The 12,951-nt window shown below is 36.8% G+C and overlaps 1 protein-coding gene across 1 annotated transcript; it reads right to left on the bottom strand.

Moving 5' to 3' along the window:
• Window positions 1-9,138: 9,138 nt before the first annotated feature.
• Window positions 9,139-9,969, bottom strand: LOC126774733 (uncharacterized). The gene has a single exon (XM_050496270.1). The coding sequence runs from the start codon at window positions 9,967-9,969 to the stop codon at window positions 9,139-9,141; it is 831 nt and encodes a 276-aa protein (XP_050352227.1).
• Between the last annotated feature and the right edge of the window lie 2,982 nt (window positions 9,970-12,951).

Genomic DNA, 12,951 nt, shown 5'->3' on the forward strand with positions numbered 1-12,951 from the left:
TTTACAAATATTCTATAATTAGTATGACGTATTTGTTTGATGCATTAATTCTTTATTGGAGTAAAAAACATTTACTTCCTTCCTATTTAGATAAAAACATAAAATTTTAGTGTATTTTAAAAACGAGGAGTCCATGCAAGCTTATTCCATTTAAATTCGAATTTCCACACGTTTTAAACAGAATTCAATCGTTTCATGTAAAACACTAAAGCTCATAGATCCGAGTGCATCTTAAATTTCCTTTTAAATTGAAAATGAAAGAAAGATTTTGTACAAGACAAAGAATGCAAGTATTTAAAATTGGTTTTTAAATATAGGACTTCTGGTACTTTGTACTAATTAATTAATCCCATTAACTTTTTTCACTGAAGATTAATCTTTAACGAGTGTTTGGCACAATTAATTAAATTCGTTAAAATAAAAACTCAATATACTTAATTACAATTTTAATTGAGTAACACACATATAATTTTTTCTGTTTATGAACTTAACTTGGGTTTTACAAAATCGGCCAAATAGGTAGGCAGATTGGCAAATAGGCCACCCGATAGTATGTGATCACTAGATAGATATTGGCATTAATATAGTAATATGAACCATCCTTTATTTTGCGAATTCACCACCAACCAATCGACCGGATCACAACAACACTAGGTAGGAATTGGTGGTAGAATATGTGATGAGTGAGTGGTACGTGAACATAAATTCGTTGCAGGTTTCCTCGCAATGTTTTCCTTCACTGCCGAGCACGAGATTAATTTATGTTCTCTCTGTATTTGATTCAATATCATTAGAACACACCGATTTTAATTGCAATTGCTTATTTTGTTAAATTGACATATTACATTTTATTGATCTAAAGTGTTTTAATTTAAATTGTAATGTCATATCCTTTTAGCATAATATTATATAACAAGGCCATCGTTGAATTTCGCTTATTTCGCAGTTTTTATATACAAGTTTAATTGTAATATATTTTAAGTGCTACTCCGCTCTAGGAAATTAAGAAAACGATCGCAGACTCCATATCATACTGAAGTTACAGAATTAAGTTAATTTGAACTCGTTACAAGTTATATCACCTTAATTTAACATTCATTGAAGTAATCCAGCAAATTGTGTTTGTGAAAACTTTAAAATAAAAATTTATTGTAATATTACATTTTTGAAATTCTCATGGATGACATAATTGTAAAATGTTCAATGAATCGTTAAATCATTGTGTCATTATCAGCTTTACTGTGTAATCGGATTTAATAAATAAATAAGTAAATTTGCACTTACATGTAAACGGATAATTTGATAAATGAAATCCATAATATATTATTTTTAAATGATAAATATTTTTTGTATCCAGTACAAGGTATGGGGTTAATCGTGTAATAATAATAGTAACATAAGTTTTATTCACTAGACGTCAATGGCAAAATACAAAATTAAAATAGTTAATTATTATATAAGCACAAATTATAAAATAATATATATTAAAAATGCTTACAAATTAATAACATTTAAAAACTAATTATACAATGCGTAGCACAAGATTAAATAACCTTCTGAATTATCCGTTCCATCACCATATACATTAAGGACTGTTAGGATAATGTTGCGACAGCCTCTGATTATATTTTATAAGCAGGCATTTTATTTAATTATATATAAATATAATTTAGGCAGGTCATTTCTTTAATATTGCATGAAAGTCATCAATTCTTGGGCAAACATTTGACGCGCTCGAAGCTCGAGTCAGACTCAACAGCTCAACTTAATTGCTAACAAAGGCAAGAAAAGCAAAGGCTAGAACGCTGTCTGTGGATTAATATAATAAAAAAAATGAATATATACATATATTTTGCAGAATATGGTAAATTACCAAATTTGAATTATTCTAGAAGAATGATGTATTGATATCATTAGATTCCAGATTTGATTCAATATGAAAGCAATACTGGCCTTTGTCTACTAGTGTCCGTCCACGGCTTCAACCGCGTGTGAGAGGGGAGGTGTTATATGTACTTTTCTGTACCCCTGAGAACGTAATATGAAAAATAACTCACTTTAGCATTGGTAATATAAGATTTTCACTAAACTTTACTCGTATTATTAAAAAAAGAAACGTAGATTGTAGTAGAGAAGATTATTTAAAAATAGCATATATTAATTATCAATAAAATATAATAATGGATCTTATACGTTGGCAGACAGCTTCAAGATGCACACGTGTACATACGTAAGCCTAACAGGCCGCATGTTTAATGAAATTATTAACGCGTCAATACATAAATACAAAATACCCACACACGAAAAGCTACTAAACTCGACGCATTTTTGCCGCGTAATATTGAAAAGTGAAAGATGTGAATGATACAGAATTTCGTATCGTTTTTGTTAGAGGAATCGAATAATGTCATGAACCGAAGTGGCTTCTAACCCGCACCTTTACGGTTCCTTTTTGCAACAAACTATTATAATATATAATTACAATTCTATTCCTTATGATTATAATCTGTTTTATTATAATATTGCACTTAACGCTCACAAAGCTAACTTAAAAAGACTTTTCTGTAGTAATCATACTCTTTTACTAACAATATAATTTAATTACAACTTTAGCGTGAGAATAAAATAATTCATAAAAAATCGAAATAAGTAAATTCGATTTTCAATATTTTCAAAAATGTTTTCATTTTTACATAATCAAATGATATAGTGTCTTTTTGCCAGTTTTGGTGTAACTTTTAGCCCAGTAACCGCCAAACGGTTATGTATTAGGACACTTATATCACAGAGACTTACGTCAAACGAAATTACGGCCATTGTCATCTCTATCCCGTTCGTCATGTCTATCCCGTTTTATAATAATACTTACACAATGACTTACCCTACAAATTACCAACGGCGAAATATGAGGAAAATATGGTCCTCCTTGGGGAAAAATTTGTTCCAGAAAAAGTAAGAAAGACAGTACATTTTATGTGAATTTTTTATCATGAATATTTCAAAACTTTGACTGTATTTAGTCGTTTTTATTGTATGAAGAGAAACACGCGACGTATTCGGACAAAACATGTTTGGAATTTAGTTCAAGAAACATTCTCTCTGACAATGTATTCCCAATCGTATCTTAGAAAATTAATTGAAATTAAAATATAGTTTTAAAAACAATAAAACTACGATTTGATGAATTTAAAGTTCGGGTCATGCACTTGTTTGAATTTTTACATCATGTAAGTAAAAAACTCATTATCACTCAGCCCCGGATTTACTACAAGGCAATTTTTCATTTTCTGTTACTTTTCTATAAAAACACAAGTATAGGCTGTCCTTTAGATATTTTGGAAACCTAAAATTCTCTCAGCAATTAATGTGTATATAGCATGTCATCGAAACTATTAATTATATAATACTATGTGCTATTTTAATCGGATAAGCAGTTTATCGTGAAAACAAACAAAACTAACCTTCATATAATATTATAATGTGTCAATTTATTTATTATTATTTATAGATAGATTTATATATTTAAAGATATTTTAATTTACTTTATAATTAATATAAGTTCTCTTTAACAAACCCTAATTTCAAAATTTTCAAAAAAAGAAAAAAATATTAATTACGACAAAATTCAAAAGCAATTAAAATGTCAAATACAATTTTAATGTTTTATAATAACAAAGCAAATTTCGTCTTATTTCCCGCCAAGGAGACGTAAAATTTTTTTTTAATTTACCTTTCATCTGTTTTTCCGATTTCGTTTTACAATATTAATTAAGTTGTTCCCTTGTTCAAATGAATTGGATAGCGCTTGCAGCAATACATGAACGAAATACTTCGTAAATATATTACACGGCAATTAAATAATTCAATAAATAAAGTTGTTTGTTTGAATGCGCCAATAACATGAATCAGTTCGTTTACATAAAATGTTATATAGCCAATGATATTGATAACAGTTACAGTCGGAGCAGTAAATTTTAAGGCGGGTGAAACCAAGTGGACCTGCTGGATTTATAAAATGTATTTACTCTGTATTATAAACTATAGAAAATAGCACAGAAAATGCTTAGAAGTAACTATTTTAATAGTTTTTTTACCACCATTCCTATCAGACAACCCAGTCGAACAAATAAAGACTTTGAAATAGAAACTGGGTAGGTGGTCCAACAATAGACTCACATACAAATTTACAAACTAATAATTTTACGTAATACACATATAATATTGTACACTTATGGTGTAGCCTGTAATTATTCATGAACATTACTGACTTATGAAAACTCATGATCCATTAAAATTTAATGTTGTCATTTAAATATTTTAATATCGATTGTGATGCTGGCTTTTAGACAGAGAAAAAAATAGACGAAGGGGCCGTGAAACCGCGATTGAGACAGAGGCAGTTTGTCGATGTGTGCGTATAATGTTGCCATAATAACTGCATTCCCTGTTTTTGGAGATAAATAATTTTCAGAATTTTATTAGAACAAAATGAGGTTATTAAATTTTACGTTTTAATATTTATTATACATTTTTTTAATTAAAATATTTTTTGTTACACTACTTACTACACCCAAAAACCGTTACATTGATTGTTTTTGTTTCCGTTATCAATAGTGCTTCAGCATCTTTATATAGTACTGGATTAGCATTTTCCTCAGATGTTGAAATCTAAATAACTCCATTAAATTATTAGTAAAAATGGTTGCCACATATATTTCCAAGTTAACTCTTGACTCGGAATTTAATAATATTATAAATTCATGAAGAATATTACAGCACCGTGGACCACATCCATACTGTTCGGCAGATTGTGCAGAAGACCGAAGAGTACAATCAGCCGCTGTGTATGGCATTTGTGGACTACGAGAAAGCCTTCGACTCCATCAAAACCTGGGCAGTGCTCGACTCATTGCAGAGATGTCATATCGATTGGAGATATATCGAGGTACTGAGATGTCCGTACAACGCCGCTACAATGACTGTCCACATCCAGGACTGTAAGACGAAGGCGATCCAACTGCGCAGAGGGGTGAGACAGGGGGATGTAATATCCCCGAAACTGTTCACCAACGCGTTGGAAGACGTTTTCAAAACGCTGGATTGGACTAGGTATGGAGTCAATGTAAACGGCGAGTACATCTCACACCTTCGATTTGCCGACGATATCGTCATCATAGCAGAGTCGCTAGAACAACTCACCGAAATGCTGCGTAGCCTAGGCGAGTCTTCCCGGTGTGTCGGTCTCGGTATGAACTTGGACAAGACCAAGGTCATGTTCAATAGGCATGTCGTGCCGGGACCGATATACGTCGAGGGGAAACCTCTCGAAGTTGTTAGTGAATATACCTACCTAGGACAGATAATACAAGTCGGTAGGAACAACTTCGAGAAGGAAGCCGATCGAAGAATTCGCTTGGGATGGGCAGCATTTGGCAACCTTCGTCAAGTCCTCAAGTCGTCTATACCGCAATGTTTGAAGACGAAAGTCTTCAACCAATGCGTCTTACCTGCCATGACATACGGTGCCGAAACGTGGACACTAACTGCGGGACTAGTCCACAAATTCAAAGTCGCTCAGCGTGCTATGGAGCGAGCTATGCTTGGAGTATCTTTGAAGATACTCCGAGCGAAGAGATAAGATCAGAAATGAGATTATCCGGAAAAGAACCGGAGTCACCGACATAGCTTGCAAAATTAGCAGGCTGAAGTGGCAGTGGGCTGGTCACGTATGTCGTAGGACCGATGGCCGTTGGAGCAGACGAGTCCTAGAGTGGAGACCGCGAATCGGCAAGCGCAGCGTAGGGCGCCCTCCAGCCAGGTGGACCGACGACCTTAAGAAGGTGGCGGGCACCAACTGGATGCGGAAGGCGGAGGACAGGGAGCTTTGGCGCACCTTGGGAGAGGCCTATGTTCAGCAGTGGACAACGATTGGCTGTTGATTGATTGATTGATTGAAGAATGTTAAATAATGTCATTAGGAAATTATAAATAAGAAAACGAATAAATTAAAATAAAATATTTATATGTAACGAAGCACTTTAGGTTATTATTGGACTTTGTAATAATTTGTCGACGAGTCGATATTTTTGTAGAGTTACGTACAATTAAGAAGGAGTGTTGAGCGAGTAAAAGTTGAAGAGAAAGAGTTTATAGATAGAAAGGACAGTTTATTGAAAGTCACAAGCACACACACACTAAAAGTCAGAAGAAGAAGAATAAGTTTAGAAGAGGCACAGAATTACACAGAGACAGTTACAAATTATAAATTATAAAAATAGGACGCGGCGGATACAATTTACTTAGAATTTCGAATTGAGTTAATAGCGTGTAAGCGTACAGCTGACTGACTCGATCGGCCGGTGCATCGTCCATCGGCGCGACGCAAGCGCCGCCCCTCTGTGACGTAGTCGTTCGAGACAATGGGACCGGGCAGCGGCCGATCTATTTATTAACTACTAATAATTATGTTTGCGTGTCCGCTTTACATACAAATAAATATGTGTATTATTTTACAATATATTTTTTTATATTTATGAAAATATATAATTATGCTACATCACCCCCCTTCAGAGACCGGGTTACGGGCGATAATAGTCGGGAATTTTTACAATGCGGCCCGATTGTGTTTTCTTAATATTATCACCGGCAAAAGATAAACTCTGATGTTTCTCTCGTGTGTTGTGATGATGAGTGTGAACGTTGGATGGTGGTGTATTGTGATGGTGTGTGAGAGTGTAGGATGGTAGTGTGTTTGTTGGATCACTAAGTATGTAGGCCGGTTTTAAGCGATCTATCGATACTGTAACCTGTTTACCATTTACCATGATTTTGTACACCTTGTCGCTACGTGAAATAACTAAGTGAGGTCCGGAGTATGCTGGTGTTAGGGATCGTTTAGTGGTGTCGTCTCTGAGAAAAACGTGAGATGATGTGGGTAAGTCCTTATAAATGAAACTTTTGACCTTACCACTGTGGTGTGAGCTTGGCGATGGATGCAAGTTCCGCACAAAACTACGCAACCAAGACAGGTAGTCCGTCATATCTGCCGTTTCTTCGCTACGAGGATCGAGAAAGTCGCCAGGTAGTCGCAGAGGTTGGCCGTAAACAAGTTCAGCCGGTGAGGCTTGTATGTCTTCCTTGTATGCGCTGCGAATTCCCAGTAAGACAAGAGGAAGGGACTCAACCCAAGGTCCATTACCGTGGCAGGTTATTGCAGCCTTGAGCTGCCGGTGAAACCTCTCCACGAGTCCGTTGCACGCTGGGTGATAAGCCGTGGTTCTCCGATGCTGAAAACCAGCACAGACAGACAAATTTTTAAATAGGGCTGATTCGAATTGTCTGCCCCTATCGGTAACTATATCTGTGGGACAACCAAATCGAGATATCCATCCGCTTAATAAGGCCTTTGCCACAGTTTCTGCGGTTATTTCCATTAGAGGGATTGCCTCAGGCCATCGCGTAAAGCGGTCTACGGCCGTAAGGCAGTATCGGTACCCGTGACATAACGGCAAGGGTCCTATCAAATCGATGTGGACAAACGCGAATCTCAATTGTGGCAGTTTAAAATTTCCCACTGGAGCAAAGACATGCCTGGTCACCTTACTGCGTTGGCAAGCGAGGCAATTGCGTACCCAGCTCCGGCAGTCTTTCCTTACTCCAGGCCACACGTAGCGTTCTGAGACCAACTTGGCAGTAGCATTGGCACCAGGATGACTCAAGCGGTGTAGACTTTCGTATACCTGCCTGCGTAAATCTCTGGGAACAAAAGGTCTCGGGGTGGTGCTACTGACATCGCAGTACAGCTTATCCCGAGATCCAGGAATTTTTATTTGCTGGAGTTGCAGAAATGTGATGCCTTTTAACAGCTCTGATAACTCAGTATCAGAACTTTGAGCTAAAGCTATTCTCTCAGGGTCAACAGGTTGGGTGATTTCCTCAATACGCGACAAAGTATCTGCCACCACGTTGTTTTTACCAGATATATGTCTGATATCGGTGGTAAATTGAGCTATCAGATCGAGGTGGCGAAACTGCCTAGGAGAACAATTGTTCTTACGATTATGAAAAGCGAAGGTGAGAGGTTTGTGGTCTGTGTAGACTACGAAGTCGCGAGCTTCTAACATGTGCATGAAATATTTGATGCTCTCGTAGATGGCAAGCAGTTCACGATCGTAAGACGAATACTTGATCTGAGCTGGGCTTAACTTACGAGAGAAGAATGCAAGAGGCTGCCATGCCCCCTCCTTCAGCTGCTGAACGACCGCGCCAACAGCTCTATCCGATGCATCAGTGACCAGGGCCAGCTTTGCGTCGCAGTCTGGATGTTGTACGCCTTTTCCAGATCTATTGTGGAGAATACAGTACAGCCGGAGAGGCTGTGAGTGAAGTCCTGTATGTGACGGATGGGATACCTGTCTGGAATCGTGCGAGCGTTGAGCATCCTATAGTCGCCACAAGGTCGCCAGCCGTCATTTTTCTTTGGCGCTAGGTGTAAAGGCGATGCCCATGGTGATTCGGAAGGACGACAGATACCACTTTGCAGCATGGTTTCAAATTCAGCCTTCGCAATTTTAAGCTTGTCTGGTGCTAGCCGGCGAGGTGTACAAAATACTGGTGGTCCAGGTGTTGTTTTAATGAAGTGCATCGTATTGTGTGAGTGTGTACGGTGTATGCCAGGTGGGCGAGTAATATCGGGGTACTGTCGTAGTATATCGTGGTATGCAGAATTACCAGAGATTACCTTTACCGATGATATTACGTCTGCTGAATGGGCAGACGAAGCCGGGGACGTAAGCGTAGTTGTGTTGTCGATAAAACGCTGGTTTCTGCAATCAACAATTAAATTGTAATAAGACAAAAAATCCACGCCTATTATCGCCTTCGTAACGTCCGCAATAATAAATCTCCAAGTAAAGTCACGGCGTAACCCTAAGTTTAAATTTAAATTAATAAAACCGTAAGTATAAATTTGTGTACCGTTTGCCGCACTTAACTCGAACTTCGTTTTCTCACGTCGTCCTGATAAGGCTGATCGGGGGAAAACGCATAGATCGCTGCTGGTGTCCACTAAAAATTGGTTTTTGGTTCTGCGATCGGTCACGAATAAGCGGCCGGTACTCGGGCAATCACTGGCCGCCATTACTGATCGCCCTTTGCGTTTCCCGACGCTCGGTAGTCACATGGCGGTATACACTTTTTAGCACGTTCGCCGAAATGTTGATGGTACCAGCAGTGTGATGAAGATTTTGATCGCGTAGAACTCGAGCGATGACGACTGCGGTTCCGGTATCTAGACCGTCCGCGCTCTCTCGACATCCTTTCTATTTTTTCGGTTAAACTAGCGACTTGTTTAGCCACGGCTGCATTTTCGGTATTTTCACTGCTATTACTCGTGACGGCTGATGTTGACGCCATTTGAAGTACGACCACGTCGCTAATTCGGTCAGCTAATTCCGCCAGATCGTCCATCGTGCTTTTCGATTGCGAAGCAATAATTGCTTGCATATTATGAGGGAGTCGACTTGCCCATATAGTGCGCAGGAAGTCTTCTGGTACTCCAGGTCCAGCTAAGTTCGTAAGATGCCTGTAGAACTGTGAAGGTTTTCTGTCTCCTAATTCCTCGTGCATGAGGAGCTGCTTTAATTTCTTCTCCTTGGAAGCAGATAATCTTTTTATCAACTCGCTTTTTAGCCTTTCATATTTATTAGTAGTTGGGGGGTAGGTGATTATCGCCTCCACCTCGCAAGCATATTGAGGGTCCAAATTCCCCGTTACATAATAAAACTTGGTCTCGTCAGTTTTTATATTTGACAGAGCAAACTGTGCTTCCATCTGGGAGAACCAAAGAGCTGGTTTCTCGGCGTAAAATGGCGGGATTCTTACACCAACCCGAAATGATTCATACGTGGTCTCACCCGCATGTTCCGGAACGTTCGGTGCCATTTCGATGCGTGCTTTAGGCTCGCTCATCTTGCTTGTGTTCTTCGGGGTCACCAGTTGTAGGGTTACGTACAATTAAGAAGGAGTGTTGAGCGAGTAAAAGTTGAAGAGAAAGAGTTTATAGATAGAAAGGACAGTTTATTGAAAGTCACAAGCACACACACACTAAAAGTCAGAAGAAGAAGAATAAGTTTAGAAGAGGCACAGAATTACACAGAGACAGTTACAAATTATAAATTATAAAAATAGGACGCGGCGGATACAATTTACTTAGAATTTCGAATTGAGTTAATAGCGTGTAAGCGTACAGCTGACTGACTCGATCGGCCGGTGCATCGTCCATCGGCGCGACGCAAGCGCCGCCCCTCTGTGACGTAGTCGTTCGAGACAATGGGACCGGGCAGCGGCCGATCTATTTATTAACTATAATAATTATGTTTGCGTGTCCGCTTTACATACAAATAAATATGTGTATTATTTTACAATATATTTTTTTATATTTATTTATTTTTATATTTATGAAAATATATAATTATGCTACATTTTTTATCGAAGATCGGGATATTTTTTTAGCTGACGCTGGCAGCACTTACATGATAAATAATTATAGGTTATGAATGATAAAAACTGGAAAATCCTATTATCTTCAAGTTTTTAATGCAGTATAAGGTTCCGTCATGCTATGGCATAAATAAACATCACTGAGAATATACTTATATTATATGTATATTTAGGGATAAAACGCGTGAAAACACACGACGGTAATTTTCTTCTTACTATCGCTTTAACGGTGAATAATACGACAATGCACCTTCGATATGATATAAGGATTGTTTCTCGGTCTTTTTACTGGATTAGAATCGTTTTCTAACATAAACATTAGCAAAAACAATAAACACAATGAACGCACCAGCTGTCAAACAAACACCAAAACTGGTTACGCGATAAGGGACAAAATATTTTACAATTCTATCTCTGTCTAAACCATTTGTAACATAATTTTCGTTCTCTTTCTTGTGTAAGTGAGAAGGAAATCGTCATAGCGTCTATTAGTTTCTCTGTCTACGTGCTGGCTGGAATATAAAACATGTGGACAGATAAATAAACAGTCAATAAAAACAATAGACAATATACACTCAAGGCACGGGCAACACCTCTGGAGATCTTTTTAAGAATAATAAAAAATAATATTTTACCATAAAAACACGACTACCCTGAAATTAATTCATTATTAATTAATTTATAACCAGGGTCAATAGGGATGATGTATAGATTCTAACGTTACCCCATACATCCAAATCATTAAAAAATGTCAATACAAATGGCAGTAACTTCAACGCTAAAGAATAAGTAAAAAAACTCGCACTAGGTCCACAACACAACACTAATTCCAATCAATATGAAATGGCAAATAAATATAATAAATTCAATGATCAACTACGAAAGAACCGACAAAAACGCGGGAGTAAATGTATTTTATTTGTAATATTTTTATTTAAACATAATATCAGTATTAAAAATATTCATAATTTTTTAAATTTTAGTATAAATTCAAAAACCTTTTTCCAAATATTTCACTTGTGGTGTCGAAGATTCATCTTGTAATTAATATTTAACAACGAGAGCTTACGATACTATTACAGAATCAATAATCCTATATCATATGAATAATTATAGCAAAAGCATAATTTTTCAAAGGCTTTGCTACAAGCACGGAAATTCCACGAATGCGAAATTGGGAGGAGTCCCTATCTTATAGATCAGTGAGTGCACACTGACAAGTTGCTCGCTTAATTTAGAGTATTAATCACAATCGGTCTCAATATCAAAGCCAATATTTTATTGAATAGACTTCTGCGGAGGAACAATTTCGTCTATGGTTTATTTATCTGTTCCGCATTCGCAAAATCCTTATACATATATTTTACGACCAAAGTCACTCCGTTATATAAAACAAAGAATCGGAACTACGTCTTTTATATTCAAACTAGTTGGGTCCCACGATTTCTTGGTTGCTATATCAGTTGATCAATATAGTTTCTGCTGGACGTCTAGGGGTCGTATCGTGAAGTAATAGACTAGTTTATATAGAATTAATTATTAAGCACACTGCATCATAAAACTTACTCATTCTTTTCGAACAGGCTACTTTTGCAATCAGCACATTGAGCCATACATTCACTCCAGCTTTATTATATAAGAATAGATAGTTGTAAGCCCGCCTTGATGGGTCACTTATTACATATTCTACCGCCAAAAAGCATGAACGATGAGCGACCTAGTGAGACTACAGGCACAAGGGACATAATATTTAGTTCCCTATATTCATGGAAGTGTTGGCGATGTGAGGAAAGGTTATTATTTCTTACAGCGTCAATTTTATGGACAGTGGTGAACACTTACTATCAAATGGGCTATTTGTCAGTACGTCTACCGATTATGCATATATATATGTATAAAAGAAAATAATATTAAATAGGCAAGAACTTGAAAACCTATTTTGATTATTGTGGTGATATTTCGAAAGGTTCAAAACTGAATAACATTTCCCAAAAAATATTTTTTTATCTTATAGATAGATCATAAGTGAATCAATCATTGTCACTTTTGAGTAAGATCCAAATACGTGGGCTCTTCTGAACTGGTTCAACACACAATTGTCAGTTGACATTTTATCAGATCCCGTGCAGCGAGCAGGTGATCTGCTATTACGTTATTACCTTGATAAGATTATCATCATTGTGTTCAATTGATAATTGTAAATAAATTTGATGTAAATTACTCACAATGATCTTGTTCTTAAAAATCCAAATAACACAATTCAACACATTCAACAGTTTACAAGTCGCACCAATAATAAATTAATTACTTTACTTATGTCCACCAAAAAAATGGCGGTTTTTTTATTAGCGCTCGTCTTTTGTTTTTTTACGGCGCATTTGTATGTATCAAGGAACTATTTAAAAGTAAGACCAATAAATATGCAAAGCTCTCTCTGTGTTTTTTAATTAT

Source organism: Nymphalis io, chromosome 17 (genome assembly GCF_905147045.1).
Source record: "Nymphalis io chromosome 17, ilAglIoxx1.1, whole genome shotgun sequence".
NCBI lineage: Eukaryota > Metazoa > Arthropoda > Insecta > Lepidoptera > Nymphalidae > Nymphalis > Nymphalis io.

Coding starts and splice junctions, on each gene's coding strand:
- LOC126774733 (XM_050496270.1), bottom strand. CDS start 9,969: ATGAGCGAGCCTAAAGCACGCATCGAAATGGCACCGAACGTTCCGGAA.